Source organism: Typopeltis vanoorti, chromosome 5, assembly GCF_054136105.1.
Source record: "Typopeltis vanoorti isolate ZY-2024b chromosome 5, IOZ_Tvanoo_1.0, whole genome shotgun sequence".
Taxonomy (NCBI): domain Eukaryota; kingdom Metazoa; phylum Arthropoda; class Arachnida; order Uropygi; family Thelyphonidae; genus Typopeltis; species Typopeltis vanoorti.
In genome coordinates, this window is record NC_143553.1 from 134,410,285 (window position 1) to 134,430,716 (window position 20,432).

Here is a 20,432-nt window from a genome sequence, read left to right on the forward strand (position 1 = left end):
ATTTACTATTCCATTTCTGTACTGACGATGCCTATGAAACATAGAATTAAAGATCAAGATAATTTACGTGAGCTTTCCAACGTTAGTGTTATTAATATTATACCAACTCACTGTGTTCCATTTAAAAATAAATAAAATAAAATTTAGAAAAAAATCAAAAAACAAAACAATGTGCTATATTTGTTTCGCTTAAATTTGACTGAGCCTCCGTAGCTCAGTCAGTATAGTCGAAGCCATTTTGGTCGATAAGACCTGGGTTTGATTCCTGTCAGTAACGTGAGGAACTTTTATCTAGTCTCCTTCTACTAAAGGTGAGTTAGCCTGTCTCAAGTTATGGTTTTTCACCAGGAAACTCGGGTTTTTCGTCCCCTAGAACAGGCAAACCGGCCATGCGAATACACATATTACAGTCATGAATACGTCCCAGCCATATGCCGGTCTCTAGCCCGGATAAATTGGAGGGGCTGGGGTGACCCACCCTGTAAAAATCTCACTAGGAATACTTTGTGGCCAATGCCTACAAAGTCACCTACTGTTGGAAACGACTGAAAGGAAAAACCAGGTAAATTTGACTTTAAAATATCATTAACCATATTCGACCATTTTTGCATATGTAGCAGTTTTATGTATTAGATCTGTTTCTTCAGTGTAACTTATTATAACCAAGATTATTAAAATTTTTCCTTCCTTCTGTTATTAGTTTATAGAAAACTGTTCTGCCTCTTTATATGGTCCTGTTTTTTTTTTTTTGTTTTTTTTTTAAATTCCATAAGTATTGTTTCATCAGATATTCTGTTTTCATAGTAGCAAAGTGCTTGTGTTTTCCCGCAAGTCAATTGTTATTATGGCGGGAATTCTATTATTCTAGTTAATTATTATAGAAAAATATAGTTTCCGTAAATTTTCTTGTCCAATAGCATCCTATATCTGTACATTTGTGTATTCACTGGACCAGTTGTCCTTTCATTGAAAAGCCAAGGCATGATAAAGGTTCCTTGCATCACAGACGGGATTCGAATACAACTTTTTCCAACCAAAGGATACTCTCAAATCCAAATGCGTTACTTACCAAGGTATATTAGCAAATGTATCAGCAAATAATATTTCATCATCTGCATGCAAAAGTGTACTTTGTAATTCGAAGCGGATTTTTTTCTCCCTGGAAATTCAAAAAAATCAACTGTAAAACCCCACACTATGTCAGACAAACATAGTGTTACATTTAGGGACTACTACCAGATGGCGACACATGACAGCCTCCTCTCTTCACTGGACGCTGTGTATAATTAGTGATAGTCTTAGCCCAGATACAAGGGGTGGAAGAAAGTGTGGGAAGTTCTAATAAATACTTAGAACAAAAAAAAAGATTTTTCATGTATTTATGAGTTTTGCTTTTGCATTGATCGTGATCGGACGTATCCCTTTAGACTCTGCCGAGTTGAATTTTATATAAGGTTTTTCGAGAAGCTCTCATTGCACTGGAACTAACACAGTTCGAGACCTACTATTTCCCTCTTTGTATGAAATATGCAGAGGTTTAATGGCCGGCAGGCCCCACCCGCAATATGGACCAGTGGTGGATGAATGGTATTTTAGGGAGGTAGGTCTTTGCACTGTGGCCAAGTAAGTTCCTGAAACTCCTTTTTCCTTGTTTTTAGGATAGTAACCTATAATAAACTATCTTTTTGCTGGTAGACGCTTACTCTAAGCTGTCTACGGGATTAGCTAGTGGACTCTCAGTCTACAGGATTTCTCATGAAACCCGAGAAACCGCTATTTTCTCTCAGGCCAAATTATGGACTCTCCATATGATGATCTCGACTTCAAGCAGCTATTAGCAATCTGCAAACAAGTAGGAGGTGAATTGCTACCTTTCCTGGCCATTTCCTTTGCAGCAGGCAAAGGAAATGGCCAGGAAAGGTAGCAATTCACCAAATAGAAGAAGTTGAATCAGAGGACTGCCAATCCCCTGACTCTCTTCAAGATTCCAGCAAAGAAAATACCACATCAGCTGATATTCACACACTAGAGGATAATGACGACTTTCAAGTAGTCAGTAGGAAGAAGCGAAAGAAGGAGTCTCTAGAACCTGAAATGCTGCCTCAGACCTCAAAGAGAGCAACACCAATCGACACTACAGCACAAACTGAAAGTATATTAGAGACGGATACAGTAACTCAGCCTAAAGAGAGAATTCCACCAGTGATCTTACGATCCAATGAAAGATTGTCATCAATCACTGAGTTGATGAAAAACAACAACATCAAATTCATTTCAGCAAAAAACACTGATGGAGTCCGGATTCAGCCTGAAGGTGCATCGGACTACTGTCTGCTCACCAGACATTTAGATGAATTGAAAGTCCCATATCACACTTTTCAACTTAAAAGTGAAAAAAAAACCTCAAGGTGGTCATCAGAGGTTTGATAGAAACCATACCATCTGAAGAAATAGCCACTGATCTCAAATCGCAAGAAGGATTAACACCAATAAAAATATCACGCATGTACAGAGCAGATAAGCGGTCCATGCCTTTGGTCTTGGTGGAGATCAGTAAAGACCAACGAGAGATTTATGACCTTAAGACTGTCTGTAACTTGGTTATCAAAACTGAACCCCTCAGAAGGAGGACATCCGCGGACAATGCCATCGCTGTCAAAAGTATGGTCATGCGTAGAAACTTTGTAGGGCGGAATACAAATGTGTAAAGTGCGGAAATAATCATCCCTCGCATACATGTGCCAAGCGAAGAACCACTTCTGCTAAGTGTGCTAACTGTGGCGGCCCACATCCAACCAACTACAAGGGCTGTTCGCTCCACCCATCTAACCAGACAAGGACTAGGGATGCAGCAGCCCCGTCCACTCAGAAGCGAGTCACAAAACTTGAATCGGAAATTAAAGTGCGGGTTACTACACCTGATAAATCGTATGCCTCTGTAGTTTCCTCACGCAACAAATCGGCAGAAACCATACCAAGCAGCCAAAACTCTGCTGCAATGCTTGCTGCCACTTTGGGAGAAATACTATCAGCTTTTAGCAAATCAAATCCAAACCAGCCTGACACAAATAGATTTCTCAAAAATACCCAAGTCATATTCTCATTGATTAATGGATAATTCGGCCATCACAATAAATTCTATACAGATTGCATTCTGGAATGCTAATGGACTCAGCAACAACATTCTAGAATTCCAAGAATTTGCTGCCCACTACAAAATTGATATCCTGTTAGTTAGTGAGAACCATCTGCAGCCCTGTGATAATCCCAAGCTAAGAAATGACTCGTTAATTAGAAATGATAGACTTAATGCCAGAGGTGGAGGTACTGCAATCTTTATCAAGAACAACGTCCGTTATAATGAGGTTAAAAAGATTCCTACAACTAATCTGGAAAAAACTGGCATAAAAATTTGCACCATTAATGCAGGCAACTTAAAAATATATTCTGTTTATAACCCACTTGGCAGACCTCTGCTATCCTCTGATCTTTCTCAGCTTCTTGATACTACGGAAGCAACAATAGTAGCAGATGATCTAAACTCAAAACATCCCTTATGGAATAGCAGGTGTGCCAATTACAACGGAAAAATCCTTCACAATTTTGCTAAGCTGAGAAATATTATCATCGCAGGCCCGTTTGAACCAACACACTATGGAACACACGGCAGGCGCGATGTATTAGATATAGCCATATTCAAAAACACATCTCAACAATTCCAGTTGCAAGTAGTTAACGACTACAGTTTGGACCACAACCCAGTACTTTTAAAACTGGGAGAGGATCCGGAACTTATTCCCAGTCAGTCATTTACTAATTTCACAAAATTCAAGGCTACAATCAACACTATCATGGATTCAGTGCCGAATATCTCCTCCTGTGAAGAACTTGATGCAGCAGTCAACAACCTGGAAAGCAAAATTCAATCTAGCTTAACTGCAGCCTCTTCTATTTCCACTCCAGCTCAAATAAACCTACTTCCAGAAGAAATCCTTGCTCTAATCAGAAACCAAAATAAAATCAGATGTCGCTTTCATAACACGATATCTCCTCAAGACCTCCAAGAGCTGAACAGAGCATCAAACTTACTTCGCTATGCACTAAAAGATCACAGAAATCAAAAATGGGAGAGAAAACTTTGTTCCCTGAAAACTGAAGATAACTCCTTGTGGAAATTGGCAAAAGCTCTCTGCACGGACCGTTCCAATATCCAGTCCATTCACGGAGAAAGTGGTATAGTTTATAGGGACGATGAAAAGGTAGAAGCCCTCGCTGAAGCTCTTCAACTTCAGTGCAATCCTAATTATGCACATTCGGATTTGGTCTTCATAGAAAAAATTCACCGTCGAGTCCGTACTACGCTCCGGCAGCCTAGCAGCCGTGAAAATATCTGTCCCATCTCGCCTAAAGAGGTCTACTCAATCATTAGGAAGCATAATAACAAAAATTCCCCTGACCCAGATGAAATTGACAACAAAACAATCAAGGCCCTTCCGCACAAAGCTGTCATGCACTTGGTAGCAATCATAAATGCAATACTCAGACTAAACTATTTTCCAACCCGATGGAAACAAACAGATATAAACCTCATTCATAAGCCGGGAAAAGCGCCTCATTTACCGCAAAGTTACAGACCCATCAGTCTCCTTTCATGCTTGGAAAAAATTGCAGAAAAAAATCATCCTCAATCGACTTTAAGATGTGGTGAACAATAAAAACACAATACCGAAAGAGCAGTTTGGGTTTCGAATCGGGCACAGTACTACACAACAAGTTCACAGACTGGTCGAATTTATCACTACTGGATTCAATTGGCGACAACATACAGGAGCTGTTTTTCTGGATGTAGCAAAAGCCTTTGATAAGGTTTGGCACAAAGGCCTCATCTATAAATTATTTATGGCCAAAGTTCCGCTCTACCTTATCAAACTTATCGACTTCTTTCTAAAAAACCGGAAATTTCAGGTCAAGTTGAGAGGACTCAAATCCTCTTTGAAAAGAATCACTACAGGTGTTCCTCAAGGCTCGTTGCTCTCTCTGCTGCTTTTTAACATCTTCTTTGTTGACGCCCCTAACATGACATCAACCACCACAGCTTGTTATGCGGATGACATGGCAATTTTGAGTAGATCTCTCAGGCCGAACTTAGCTACACAGCGCTTGCAGACCGCAGCAACAAACCTGGAAAAATGGCTCAGGAAATGGAGAATAGCTGTGAATGCCGACAAAAGTACTGCCATTCTCTTCACAAGACGGAAGGCATCCCACTACGGAGAAATCAAACTTTTCAACACAACTATTCCATGGAAATCCGGCACCAAATATTTAGGTATTCAACTAGACAGCTGCCTCAACTTTAACTCTCACATCGACTATGCCTGCAGCAAGGCAAACTCCGCAATTATGCAAGTTTACTCTCTTTTCAACCGAAAAAGCCGTGTCAGCACAGAAAACAAACTACAGATCTACAAAACAATCACTAGACCCACATTAAGTTGTGGATCACCGGCTTGGGGTCACACCCATCCTGGCAACATCGAAAAGCTACAGTCATCCAGAAGAAATGTCTCCGTATGATATTAAATGCTCCGTGGTTTGTCAGGAATACTCTCCTCCACCGAGACGCTGCGATTCCTGATATTCACATGTTTCTCCGTGATACTGCCATTACATATTTCACCAAAGCAGCTAGTCATCCCAATCAACTCATTCGAGAGTCATCTAACTACGATTAAAACGATAGGTGGAAACACAAGCGTCCGAAAGCGGCTCTACTCGTCGGTACAGACGCTCCCACACTGCCCTAAAATGGGTGAGCCAGGTGCTCGATAAATTCTCATTAATTTAAACCATTTTTTATAGAGATGAAGGGATAATAATCCATGGGATTGAGGTTCATCAAACCACAGAAGTTACCATTTTTCATGTAAAAATTGTTCATAATTTTTTTTTCATATAAAATTTTTTTTCTAGAACATATCCTTTCTCTTAAGATATATAACAAGAAATGAATGAATTAATTTTTGTTCTTGGTGTTTATTAGAACTTTCCATACCCCCCCCCCCTCGTATCTCTGAATGGCTACCAGTGGAGATTGAACTTCCCCTCAGTATCTAAAGGTTAGATAGAGCTGAAACGGCTTTGCCCGTAAATAAGTGAAATATAACTCTATTTCACATATTTACGGGTTGATTGTGCAGTCTTCTGATACCGCCTATAACGTTTGAGCCCATTTTTGGTACAGGCTATCTCTCTCTCTCTCTCTCTCTCTCTCTCTCTCTCTCTCTCTATCTATCTATCTCTATCTCAATCGCGTGCGCGCCCGTTAAACTATAGTTCTTTAATTCCGCAACTCAGAATATTGACCACAGAACTATATATATACTACTTCATACAATAATATTACTTATAGTTGTTCAATTAAATCGTCCAATCGTAACTAGCCGCGAACTCCACAGAGTTGCTTTAAACTGCAGTGACCTAGGGTCAGAATCCTGAGGAGTTCCCATAGTCATCACAGTGAACACATTGCTATGAAAAATCAGGTTACGCAATTAACTAGAGTCTCTAAACAATAGACGTTCCCTTTACCCAACAACTTTGATCCCACTGACTGGTATCTCTAATCTCATAGCCTAACATAAGTTAAAAATGGGTTTATAATCTAGCTTTTATAATTATAGTAAATGCTAATGCTCACCTGACATTTCAAACGTGACATGTAATTATTAACATTTTCACTTTTTTTTCCATTTCCAAAAAGAATCTGCTTTGGCAAAATGCATAAAGAATCTGTCATTTTATGGGAAAATTAAATCGTGATTATTTTATATTGTATCATTTCAGATATGCAAGACATAAATCAAAATATCAGTGACATTCGAGAGCTTGCAGAGAACTGGATACTTTCTCAAAAAAATCACAGGGGAGGATGGAATGACACTAACACAGCAAAGGCTATTATTGCACTATCGTTTTCGAAAAGGTTGTGCATGAATTTTCTCTCTGACCTGACTATGAAAGAACTTGAACTAGAAGTAGCTCTGACTTTAGAAAGGTAATAACTCGTTATTTATTTATTTGTTATTTAAAAGCTTAAAAAAGACATGTTTCTGCATTTAATGTACCGAAAAGTTAATTTCGCATCCATTGAGAGCGCTCGTGTTTCTTATATTCTCAGTTTTCTTCCATGACTCATTATGTTAATTTTCAGTACGTATAAGCTTTCTTTCGGGTTAGCTATCATGTCACTGGAAAAAGGCGATGTTTTTCATCGCCTTTTTCCAGTTTAAATCTGTCATGTCATGCTGCTCCATGGACACGTGAAACACACACACGCACACACAGTACCGTCGACAGGATGGAGGCAGCCTGCCTCACGGCGCGGTTTAATTAAGGGCGCTCGTTCAGCCATATTGCGGTAGGCACTGTATTAGGGCAACAAGATATTTTACATCTGATGTAGATGCAATAGATTTATTTGAAGAATTAAAAATTCTCTCAAAAATAATACAAGAGAAAAGTGGTCCTCACCAAATTTTATCATACATATAACCAAAATCTTGTAGAAATATATCCCAACGTAACCACTGTCCTCAGGATATTGTTAACAATCCCTGTTAGCTTAGCAAGTGCGGAAGGAAGTTTTTCCAAGCTTAAACTGATTAAAAATTATTTGCGAACAGCAATGGTCCAAGAAAGATTTGTTGGTCTAGCAACTATATTGATAGAGGCAGACACAGCTTATAATTTAAATTTAGAAGAGCTTATAAACAGTTTTATTGTGCGATATTCCCGGAGAGCAAACGTTTAATTAATATTATTATGTGGTTATTTTGCATTCATGTTTCTCTTGTAATAAAAACAAAATAGCAATTGGAGATTTTTTTATATTTTGTTTTATAATCCATCAGGGGCAATATGTAATTGTTTGCCTCATGGCGCGATCTAATCTCGCGACGGCCCTGTACACACACCAGTGGGGCCAGTGGAAACTTTAAGTGGGATGCTGCATATATGAAATAAAATAATTAAAAAAATATTTTTTTCTTAATCAGTAACAAATTTATTAATAAATGAATTTACATGTTAAAAAATTGCTTTACTTAAAATATTTCACCCTTACCACGAACATACACCAATAACAAAAGTTTCGTATCTCACAGAGATAACGATCGCAAGCATATGATACACCCCAAAGAGCAATGTCAAGTGTAAACGAAAATCGGCGAGTCTACCTGCAATTGACGCGATCATTCTCACACTGTGTTAGATCGCAGTGTATTTGTTTCGTGTAACCATAATTGAAAAAATATAATTCTTTTCATATTTTCAACAGTGACATTCGTCATAATTCAGCCTTGTATCTATAATAAATAAATAATTATATGTTATTTTAACAAAATAAAATAAGATTACAAAAAATAGTTCACCCTTTCGTATCTCACAGAAATAACGCGCGCAAGCATACTATACACTGCCCAAAGAGCAGTGTCAGATTCACCAGTTACGTGCAATGAGAAGCGCAAGTGCATATCGGCAAGTCTAGCTGCAATTGGTTGAATGTGATAATATGGACACTGCGTTAGATTGCCGTGTATTTGTTTCATAATCTAAAGCGTTAATCGAACCATTCCAATTATTAACTATTCAATCAATGTCGAAACATAAACTGTAACCTTTAACATGTTGTATTGTATTTATATAATGTTGTAAGCATTGTTATTATTTATAAACACAAACAAAATTTAAATTTTCCATTTTTTCCTTGGGGTGCTGCAGTGTCGCAGTGCTTATGCAGTGTGTGTGTGTGTGTGTGTGTGTGTGTGTGTGTGTGTGTGTGTGTGTGTGTGTGTGTGTGTGTGTGTGTGTGTGTGTGTGTGTGTGTGTGTGTGTGTGTGTGTGTGTGTGTGTGTCAGTCAGTGGTGGGCTGCCACTGACTTACTGACTGACTGACTGACACACACACACACACACACACACACACACACACACACAAACACAAAACGATATATAAATGTGCTATACTACCTGATATCTTATGTTGCACCTGCCTGGAAAAACATACACTAAAATCAAAGATAAACCGACAAAAACTAAACGGAGTTCAATGCCTTATAGCCATACACATAATCAAAGGATACAGGACAATATCTTTCGAGGCAGCTTGCGTTATTGCAGCTCTAACACCGATCTGCCTGAAAATACAAGAATTATCTCTTATATATGAAGTCAGTTCCGGAAGATATATCGAAAGTTACAAAATCGATCCAAATTGCTACGAACGTCCGCTTCACTACAGCAAGTGGCCTTACCCAGCAAAGAAAACAAATATTAAGGAGAAGGAAAGCTCTGAAAGTGACGAATTCCAAATATACACTGACGGAAGCAAAACCGAATGGAACGTCGGTTGTTCGTTCACTGCATACAACAGACAGTCCATAATACAAGAACGCTGTTCTAAACTGCATCCTCTATGTTCCAACAACCAAGCAGAACAACTTGCAATAGTTCAGTCACTCACATATCTCCAGGAATTAGAACTCAACACCTCTCAGAAAAAGACAGCAACAATCTACAGCGATAGTATAAGCACTATAGACGGCATAAAAAAGACCAACCATATTGCATTGATAGAAGACAAGAAATCTGGTTCGAATTTCACTACAGAGGGATGGGAAATCAAGTTCTGCTGGGTGAAAGCGCATACTGGAATAGCTGGAAACGAGAGAGCGGATCAGTTGGCTAAAGAAGCAGCTAGAAACGAACGGCTAGAAACAAGTTACCAGAAATTCTCGAAATCTGCAATAAAAACATTTGCAGAAGAGAAAAGCTTAGACATGTGGGAAGAAGAATGGAAAACATCAAAAAACGGATCAACAACAAAAGAATTCTTTCCTAGCATCAGAAACAGACTCTGGCTGAAAAGACACGCCATTTCTCCAGGTTTAACCACGCTACTAACGAGACACGGAAAACTAAGACACTACCTTCACAGATTCCATATCCTGGAATCACCATCATGCATTTGCAATCCACACCTTCAACAGACTGTTGACCATATACTTTACGACTGTCAGCTATTGGACTCCATCCGGATGCCCCTAATACAACACGTAATTACTTCCGGAGACAAGTGGCCAGTGTGAAGACAGAGACTTATCGAAAACTATTACATAGAATTAATTAAATTTGCTAATAAAATCAATTTCCAGTCCATGTGATCTAACATAAATACTGTTATTATGTGAATTATACTGTATAGTGTTAATATATGTATATATAGAAATCTAAATGTAAATATGAAAATTGATACAAAAATATAAATCGAAATGTTAATCAGTACTTATAAGCTGCATGTAATATAAGCTTTGTAATGCAATGGAGAATGTAGGAATAAATTACCTCCTGGTAGGGTTACTATTGGGAGGAAAACGCGCGCGCGTGCGCGCACGCACGCACGCACGCACACACACACACACACACACACAGTTGCTTTGGATAAATAAATAAATCCTGAGGGTTTATTTTTATCTATCAAGGAATAAAGTGCACGTGAATGGACTAAGGATTGCACAATCCAGTTTTCCTGCTTTAGAAATTATACCAAACCATAGCAATTTTCCGAGCCGTATCAGGCTTTCAATGAGCAGGGTGGTGTTGGTAATGATCTCACGCCGAGTGATTAAAATCGTATACTGCTTAATGGTTTTTGCAAATATCCATGGATGCCAACAATCTGTTGACTGAAGAACAGCGTTATCTGTCGAGTCGACCAATCAGTTAGCAAGTAATATTTTTTTTTTTTGTTATTTTGACACCTCCAGGGAGTCCAAAGACTCATCGAGGGAGAGTGTGCCGACAGCATCGAACGATTGGTCCCCTTCCAACTACTAACCGCGCTCAAACTTACTTAACTGAGCTATTAGTAGCAGAGGCTCTACCAATCGACCAACCTTCGCCGGCTATGGTTGTGTACTATTTTGCCTTATGCATACAAGAAATTAATCTCCCCCCACCCCCAACAAAAGTAACTAATCTGTTTTTATAAATCTGTAAAATAAAAGTATTACTAAATTCTAAACGACCTCTGGATTCGAATTGTGTAAAGATTATTTATTGTAGTTAAGTAAGGTAATGTTGTTTAGTTACAAGGTAATCTGTTACCTTGTAACTAAACGTAAGAGGTAACGGAACTGAGAAAATTTTGAGTTGTGCACATCTTACATGGGTAACTAAAATACAATAGTACCTCAGGCTCTATATGGCCAAAAGTTATCGGCATTTGTGAGAGGTGGTTGACCGACTATGATATAATCATAGGGATAGAATGCGAGTGTCTTCAGAGAGGACAGAAGGAATAGGATGGGGGAGGAGTTTTGCTAATGATAACAGAGGAATTGAAGCAAAAATAAAAAAAAAAGTAGAAGCCTCAGGGGACATAGATTCAAAGAGCAGTTCATTTGAGGTTATGATGTGAGATAGAGATCAACAGGACTAAATATGTAACTGACTGCTGTTATAATCCAGGAGGCATATGGGAAAATGTAGATAACATGCATTCGCTAATTACCATGAGCACAGGACAAGTAATCATTATGGGGGGGGTTTCAACTATACATTAGGAGAAGGAATGGTCACATGCAGTGATGGAAATTGAATTTATACAGCTGATGAGAGATAATTCCCTGACACATCATATACTGGAGAGAGGGGACACGAAGTTCAAGAGTGCTGGATCTGATTAGAGAACTTATTACTAACCAATCAGGCTACGCTCTCTCCACTTGCAGAAAGCAATTATGTAGCCTTGATCTGGGAAATAGCTAGACATGAAGAATTTTCTATTTTCTATTAAGAAAGGATATATAGTATGTGGAATTACAAAGCAGGTAATTATGACATGCTGAGAAGTCAGCTTTTAGCAAAGCAATAGCATAAGAACTTGTGGGGAAAAGATGGTAGATGGTCAAGGGGTGTTTGAAGAAAGTAATATCTGAATCTATACCAAGAGTCAGAAGGATAAATCAGGTCGGAGTTTGATGAATGAATCGCTTCATTAAACAGGAGTTGTACACAAAGAAAAGGTGTGAAGGGATTATAAAAAAAAAACGTTATCAACATTCCCATGACCAGTATAAGGCAAAGGCAATAAAGGTGACCAGTATGGTAATTAACGCCAAAGCTAATTAATGGCAAAATCTAGCTGATGAGGCTAAAAGAAATCCTAAGGAGTTATTTTTCAATGTGCTAAGTAAAAGGAGGAATGACTTAGAAGAATGACTTTAAAAAGTGATGATAGTGGGGAGGTAGCATAAACCAGATCGTTGAATTAATGAGTAGAATTTGCAGGGGTCCATCTAGGTGGTATGGGCTCAGTACTTAGTTCTCTGTTGTTTAATTTCTATATTAATGATATAGAAAATAATTTGAGAGGAAATACTCAATGGTTTGCTGTTGATGCTAAACTGGGAAGAGCAATGGTTAATGATCGTGATGCAGCAATACTGCAAGAAGATTTAGACTACCACTATGAGCTAAGTTAAATAGTTGCCGGTTTATTGTAGTCAAGTGTATGGTGATGTACTTTGGTAAGAGATCAGAAACTGTGTACTATATTAATTGAACTGAACTGCATGATGGTGATACTAGTGATTTGGGTTTGATTGTGGACAGAGAATTGAAGTTTAGAAGGCATATTGCAAAAATAATCAAATCAATTTTTCCCCTATATAAGGCCTTAATAAAGCTACTTCTGGACTGGACTCCCAGATTTCGTGGGATACGGATGAAAGAGCTGTGGATAGGATTCAGAGGCAAGTGACAAAATTTTTCATAGTTCTCTGGAAAAATTAGCTGATAGGCGAAAAAGAGAAGACATTATAGAACCATTTAAGTTATTAAAGGGGGTTTTATAGGATGGGCATGAAGACTTTTTCAGTAAATGTCAATAAGGGAGAGAAAAAGGGGTCACCAGTGGAAATTGTGTAAGAGTGTTAGGAATAAATTTTTTGCTTGGAGCGTGGTGATTTGAATCGGTTACCAGAGGTAGTTGTGGGTGCTTATCAGTGAATGAGTTTAAGGAGAGGTATGATAGCTATTGTGTGGATTATGGCTGGTATGTGAATAATGGATCTCCCACAACTTCTTACTACACGGCGATATCTGTATACTACTAATAGCATATATACCTGTTAGGATTTAGGAGTCATAAAATAACTGAAATCTCTCTCCTGAAAGCATCGACTTTTGAGATCTTCAATCTCACTATCAGTAATGCCTGAAAAGTGAAATTTTCCTGCTTACAGATTTGCAGAACGTTAGGGCTAAAGAAACTCTGCCTACTTCCTATGGGAATAAAAAAGCATTATGCCTAAAAGAAGCTTTTTCAGTTCGATTGAAGTCACAGAGTACAAATACTTTTTCTAACGCTTCTTTGAACAGTCTGTGAGTTCTTTAATGTTTGCCAAGAGCAAGCGGGTTGTTTTCCTGGCATCTAGAGTTTTTTTGTCCTTCGACCGTAGAACTCACCCTATTTCATACAAATAATATACAAGGTGGCCATAATTAAAGAAAATGTGTTCAGAGCCAGCCCCTTTAGCAAAAAATGTATTGGACGAAATTCAACTAATCTTGGTGGAAGTATACTCTGGAACATGGGTTTTGATTTACAGAAGATTAAAAAAAATACAAAATTATGTTACTGGGACATTTAGTGCTATAAGTGCATGGTTTGGGATTCCCTCATTCACATACCACTCCTATCCAGGAGGTTGACTACCGTGATGTGACTCATGGTTAACTACGACATGTGGCGAGGACCCTATCTCTTGCACATATTGTTGTAAGAATTCATGGCTGTAAATCCTTGTGTTCACGGGGTCGGTTTGCCTGTTCTGAGGGATAAAAAAATCCGAGTTTCCGGTGAAAACTCTCTACTTTCGTATGAGGCCGGCTAACTCACCTTTAGTCGAAAGAGACCAGATAACGGTTCCTCACGTCGTAGACGGGAATCGAACTGAGGTCTTTCCGATCAAGTAGCATCTTCGTCTACACCGACTGAGCGTCGGAAGCTGAACAGTAATGGCTAGAAGAGACAACAAATCAATTTTCGTGTTCATATAACTTACAGATGTGGTTCAATATGTCCTCTTTTCAGATGTTCTAAGAACTGCATTTTATGAATGGCAATTTGTGTCACATGCTGCGTTATTCTCTCTTTCAAAGTTGCTAACTCAGGAACATGTCCTTCATACACCACGCATTTCAGGTAGCCTCCAAACCAAAAGTTACAGGGGTTGAGATCAAGCGAACGATGTGGCTATGCTGTGGGAAATGCACGAAATCATTGTGTGTTCTGTGAAGTGTTTTCGTAACATTCGCTGTACCGGCAATCCATTTGAGGTGGGGCTCCATCCTGCATGAATATTAATATACATAGTAGAATCAAAGCATCTTCACCGTTGCAGTTACAGAACAAGAAAGTTGCACTACATAATAGCAGAAACAGTACAAGTTGCTGGTCCTGTCGGGCAAAGTTCTTCGAAAAAGTACTGACCGATAATAAACGATGCAGTGAAATCTCAGCACACTGTGACTTTGGGTGAGTGTAAAGTATCTGATTGAACACATGAGGGTTATTCGATAAAAATGTACCTCGTCACTCCACAAGATCTTTCACGGCCATGCATCATCCACCTCCATTCGAGCTAAGCACGTCAGGGCAAACTCCAGTCGAGTTTCCGCATCACCATGAAGCAAAGCTTGAGTATGAAAGATCTTGTAGGGGAAAAACCTCAGCATTTGACTCACGATTTTCCACACAGTTGAGAATGGCATAACCAGTTGCCTTGATATTGCCTGAGCACAGCTGGACCCTTGTGCGTTATTCATTCCGTGTTCCACGACGGCAGTTGCAAGTTTGTCAACTTGTTAAGGAATAATCCGTTTGTGCCCTCGTCCTGGCCTCACTGTTAAAGATCCGCTATTTTTAAATCGTAAAATCATTTTTCTAAGATTTGTTATTGTCATTGGTCCTTTTCTCCTAATCTCCAAACTCCGGAATTGGAATTCTCGAAGTGGGGCATTAGCATTACCGCATTGCCGATTGTAAAGCTTGACTAGCAACGCATGTTCCGCTAAGGTGAGATCCTTAGCACTGAGTTTTATCGGAATTACGGATTCGGTCTTCCTTATATCCACCAACTCGTCAGTAGAAACAGTGAGATTATGCAAACATCACAGACGTATAGCGCCAAATGTCTCCTGGTGTGCAGATTTCGTACTAATTTTTATCCTCTGTAAATAAAAACCCACTTTGATTGAATTTCGTCCGATAGGTTTTTCGCTACGAGGCTCTAAACACTTCCTCTTTAATTATGGTTACCCTGTATATGGGCAAAACAAAGTGCTGTTGTTCAAAGAACGAAAATTCTTTGAATGTTTTTGTCAAGGTCATATTATTTTTATTTAAGACTTATCAACAACTGAAACATTCAGATGTGTTTATTTAGATTTATCACAAATGCTTGCAATTCTTGGAAAATGAAATATTGCAAAAAAGTCTTTGTTCCAGTAAGAGATAACAGGCGAATTGAAGAAGACGTTCTACCACTTTATAGACCCAAATTACTAACTGATGAAATCAGAGCTTGCAGACTGATTTCTTGGACATGTTGAAAAAATGCATGAGAATTAGCAAAATACATGCTCAAGATGAGGATTTATGAAAAGCAATGTATGGCAAGGTGACAGCAATGTTGGAAAATATCCAAAATATCTTAGTTGGAATGGACATCCTGGACTTGACTGAAAGGGCAACTTGAGTGATTCCGTAAGATAGAAGAAGAATATTTAAATTTATAAATACTGATAAGTACCAGTGTTTTCCAGCAGTCATAATATTTCAACAAACACTTAAAAATCACATACACACACGAAACAGTGTGTGCAGTGACTACCTGTTATATACAAGTACCATAAGTTTAAACCAGTAATCTCTAACTTGTTCTGAAAAATGTAACTTTCATTTTAGGCAGGTTTCTCAAAATACATAAACACCTGAAAGTTTATTTTTCACTAGATTAGACTATAATAAATTTAGTTTAATCCTTTATCCCAGTACTGGGATAAAGGATTAAACTAAATTTATTATAGTCTAACCTAGTGAAAAAGAAACTTTCAACATCTTTCTCTAAATCCAGAGTAATTTAATAAAAAAAGGCGGCAAAACCTTTTGGCAACTCCTATAGGTAAATATGACCTTGGTACTGCTTCTGCCTGGTATCTCCAACTCTGGGCCTGGCTCCGACTGAAGAGACCTCAATAAAGGTCGAAACTAGTCTGGGTAGTGGCCAATCCCTTAATGTATAACAGTATACATATCCACAAGGAGATGTGTTTTGCATTATGAGAGATACTGGGATAGGAGTGTTGGTAGCTTGCTCCACCTTTGCTACGAGTTGCCTGGTGTTGTACTACTTACCCAGGTAAGATAGTACAACACTATGTTCAGTCCTGAAGATATTTTCAGGTGCAAACTTTGTTTGCTCTCACTGGGATAAAGGATTAAACTAAATTTATTATACATAAACACCTGTGTAGACTCCTTTTGTCTGGACATATTTTATCAAAATAGTACATGGAATATGTAAAAAATAAATAAATTATTGCCATCTCGGTTTTCATTTCTATAGGTTCATACTGAAGATCACAGTGTCTCTATTTCCTTTGTTTAATTCAACTACCACATTATAAAATGTGAGCAGTTTACTCAAACATGACCTGCCCTTAATAAGTCCATGTGTTCATTGCAAAGTACAGCTTCTTTGTCAATGCATTTCTATATGTTATTTCTTACCAACTTTTCCAAAATCCTCATCTTCACTCCAGATACTGATACATCAATAGTTAGATCAGTCTTTGCACCATCCTTGTGCAATAGGATTATTATATATTCTTTTTACTCGTACAGAATCATCTCTATTCTGAGACTCAAATTATATATCCTGGTCAAAGGAATAACCAGTTCAACTGAACACTCTTTTGGCATCCATGCCGATATCCCATCAGTCCTTATTGCATAAACTGAATATGAATTTGGCATTAACTTCCCCTCATACACCCGAGTTTCTTCCCCCATTGTAGAAGTAGCCTTGTGCTCCGTGTTGCATACGTCAGGTTGATAGTTTTTAGCAAAATGGGCACTCAATAGTCACTTCTGCATTGATGAGAGTTATTCTTTCACATTTATTTTCTTTTACTTGCAACATGACAATAGAATTCTTTTGGGTTATCTTTAGCTTGCCGAGTACTCACACTCAGCTTGTGTATAACTGACATCATCCAAATGCACATGGTATTCCTTCCATGTTACCTTTTCTTAATAATTTCTGCTTAATGTTTCTTGCTGTAGCCACACCACACCTATTTGATCTTGTTATATTCCACTTCACACCATATAGATTCAAACTCTGTGACATAGAAAATTGTTACCAGTATATTGCTGTCATAGTTTTTATTTTTATTTTATTTTTTTATTCTAACTGGACTTAAATCAACAATATTATTAACAGCACACTCCTCCTCTCCTATCCTGTTTATCCTTCATAAAAATACTGCACCCATTACATCAATATCAGTTATTACATCTGCTTCGGAGAGAACTGGTGTCACTAATGCTGATCATATAAGGCCACATCATGTTCACTAAGGCAACAAACTCAATCCCTTTGTTCATTATCCTCCTGGCATTTGTGTACAGACATAATAAGTTATCTCCATGATTTTTTAAAGTATGCTCTCCTCTGTAGTCTGTTCATATCTAATGCTTCACTTGTATAGACATCCTTAGACACACTTAATAAGTCTGAATCGGATGAACACACAATTATCTTTTCATCATAATCACCTCCATTATTAAGTATATTCGCATCATTAATATAGCTGTGTACATTAGCTCTTACCCACAAATTATCACCATTCCTCCCATCAAAATCTAGTTTCCCCCGACTCTCTGTATTAGGTCTAATACCAATAAATAAATTCTCCAGACTCCTGATACCAGTCAGAGCCTCTGTAGCTCAGTATGAGCAATAAATAGAAGCAATATAAATACAAATCATCATTCCATTGTCCTCATCATCATCAGGGCTGTCATAACAAGCTAAACAACTAAGGTAGTGCCTAGGAGCAGCAAGTTTACAGGGTAGCAAAAACTGACAAAATTGTATCTCAACCATAAAAACACCATTTTTTGTTTTTAATTTTATGTATTTTCTTGAATTTTTGAATTTAGGAACAGCAAAATAGTGCATGCCTAGAGGCAGCATCTTTCTTTCTTTCTCTCCTAAATGGACCATTGGGTCACTCATGGCTGGTAGGTGATGTTCTTAGCCTCCTCCAATCATCTCAGTCTCTTCTTCTTGATGTCAGTTGAGAAAGGGAGGAATTTGTCCATTTTTTGATGTTATCAGTCCATTTTAATTGAGGTCAGCCCCTAACCCTTGATCCCAGAACAATTCCTTCTAGTGCTTGCTTTTATGCCATTAGCCCTCCCCCACATATCTGAACCATTTCATCTGTCTTCTTCTGATGACTGTCAGAATACAGAATATTTTCCCTTTTTCTCCCGTCTATTGAATCAAGGACAGCATACATCATGAAAACAGCTTTCATTGCATTCATTGTTATGATAAAAACACTGGATTGATGATTTGTATTTTCATTTCCCCAATTTATTTATTTTTACCAAATATTTTGTAATATTTAGTAATTGAAATATATCATATCTTGCTAATATTAAAACAGCCCTCCACTAAACTGACTTTATAAACAAGAAACTATTTTTATCTTCTTTTACCAACATTATTGCATCCTCCATGGGGGTTGCAGACTCATCGTGGGAGGTTCATTCAACTGATAACATATTTATCATACCGAATCTTAAAATCCTTAACACTACTTGTATTAACAATACATTTTGGTAATGCATTCAATTCACTGACAATTCTCCTTGTAAAAAAATCTACTTCTTACATCCCCCATCCTCTTCACCAGATTCTTACATAACTTACAGGCAGTGGCGTAGCTGGGGGAGGGGGGGGGGTTCAGAAGGGGTGGTCCACCCCGAGCGGTGCTTTGAACCTTTTTGAACTTTTGCAGTTAATTCTAAAATACAGTCTCGAGAACTCAGTTCCAAATATTGTAGTACTACTGCGAATTTTCCTGACAATTGCTGTAAGTGTTGCTAGTTGTGAGAGGAGTTTTTCTAAATTAAAATTGATTAAGAATTACCTAAATTACTATGAAATAGACTTTGCCAATGTCATCGACGATTTTTCTAACAGAAAAGCAAGAAAAATAACATTTTAGAATGTTGAAATTAAAGTTTTACTTCAAAAATAAACATAGTGTTTTAATTTATTTCCCTAGGGTGGCAAACTCAGGGACTGCCACGGGCGACAACAGCTCTAGCTACACCACTGCTTCCAGGGATGGCCTCTGGTTTTTCCCCCTCTCGCCTTCTACTCTATCTGTAATCCCATCTAGATTAATCTGATAAAATCCTCTCACTAACTTAAATGTCTCTATCATATCACTACTTTTCCTCCTATCCACCAAACTTTGCAATCAACATTTATTCAACCTCTCTCTAGCCAGCCTTTCAGAGTTCTGATTTTGTCTTAGTCACTTGTCTCTGGATCCTCTCTAATGTTTCCACATCACACTGAAAATCAGGTGAGCAAATTTGAGCACAATAGTCTAAGTGTAGTCTGACCAGTGCTTTATACAGTGGCACAACCACTTCCTTTATCTCTACATGTTAGAGTACTTCTTAATCATAGCAGCACTACAATGTTCAGACTTTGCAACACTTGCAATATGCCCTCTAAACTTCAGTCTACTGTCAACTATCCTCCCAAATCTCGAATCTCATCCACTTCCTGTAGTACAGCACCTTCAGTATGGAACACAGCCTTATATTTCTGCACTCCAAAATGCAACACCTTGCACTTATTAATATTAAAATCACAACCCCACTCCTTTGTCCAAGCCAAAAGCCTATTCAAATCTTCCTGAAGGGAATTAGCATCATTAGTGCTGCTTATAATTCTCCCCAACTTTGCATCATCAGCAAACAAATGATGATCTCAGTCAGTCCATATGATATGTCATTTACAAACAAGTTAAACAGCAGTGTCCCAAAAACAGATCCCTGGGATATGCCACTGGTTAACTGCCTTGTTTGCGACACTGCCCCATCACACACAACTTGCTGATATCGCTCAATGAGCCATTCTCCAATCCATCTAATCAATATACTATATATTCCCATCCTCTGCAGCTTGTACACCAACATATCATGTGGTAATCTATCAAATGCTTTTTCAATGTCCAAGAATATATCAGTGTATATGATTCTACCTTACCAT

At 38.2% G+C, this 20,432-nt stretch overlaps 1 protein-coding gene across 1 annotated transcript in view; it reads left to right on the forward strand.

Moving 5' to 3' along the window:
- Positions 1 to 20,432, forward strand: part of LOC150106834 (uncharacterized protein CG3556-like) — a 126,214-nt gene that overhangs the window by 11,293 nt on the left and 94,489 nt on the right. The window contains exon 2 of the mRNA XM_090392745.1: positions 6,847 to 7,057. Within this exon, the coding sequence (XP_090248871.1) occupies positions 6,847 to 7,057 (211 nt within the window). The remainder of the gene's footprint in view (positions 1 to 6,846; positions 7,058 to 20,432) is intronic.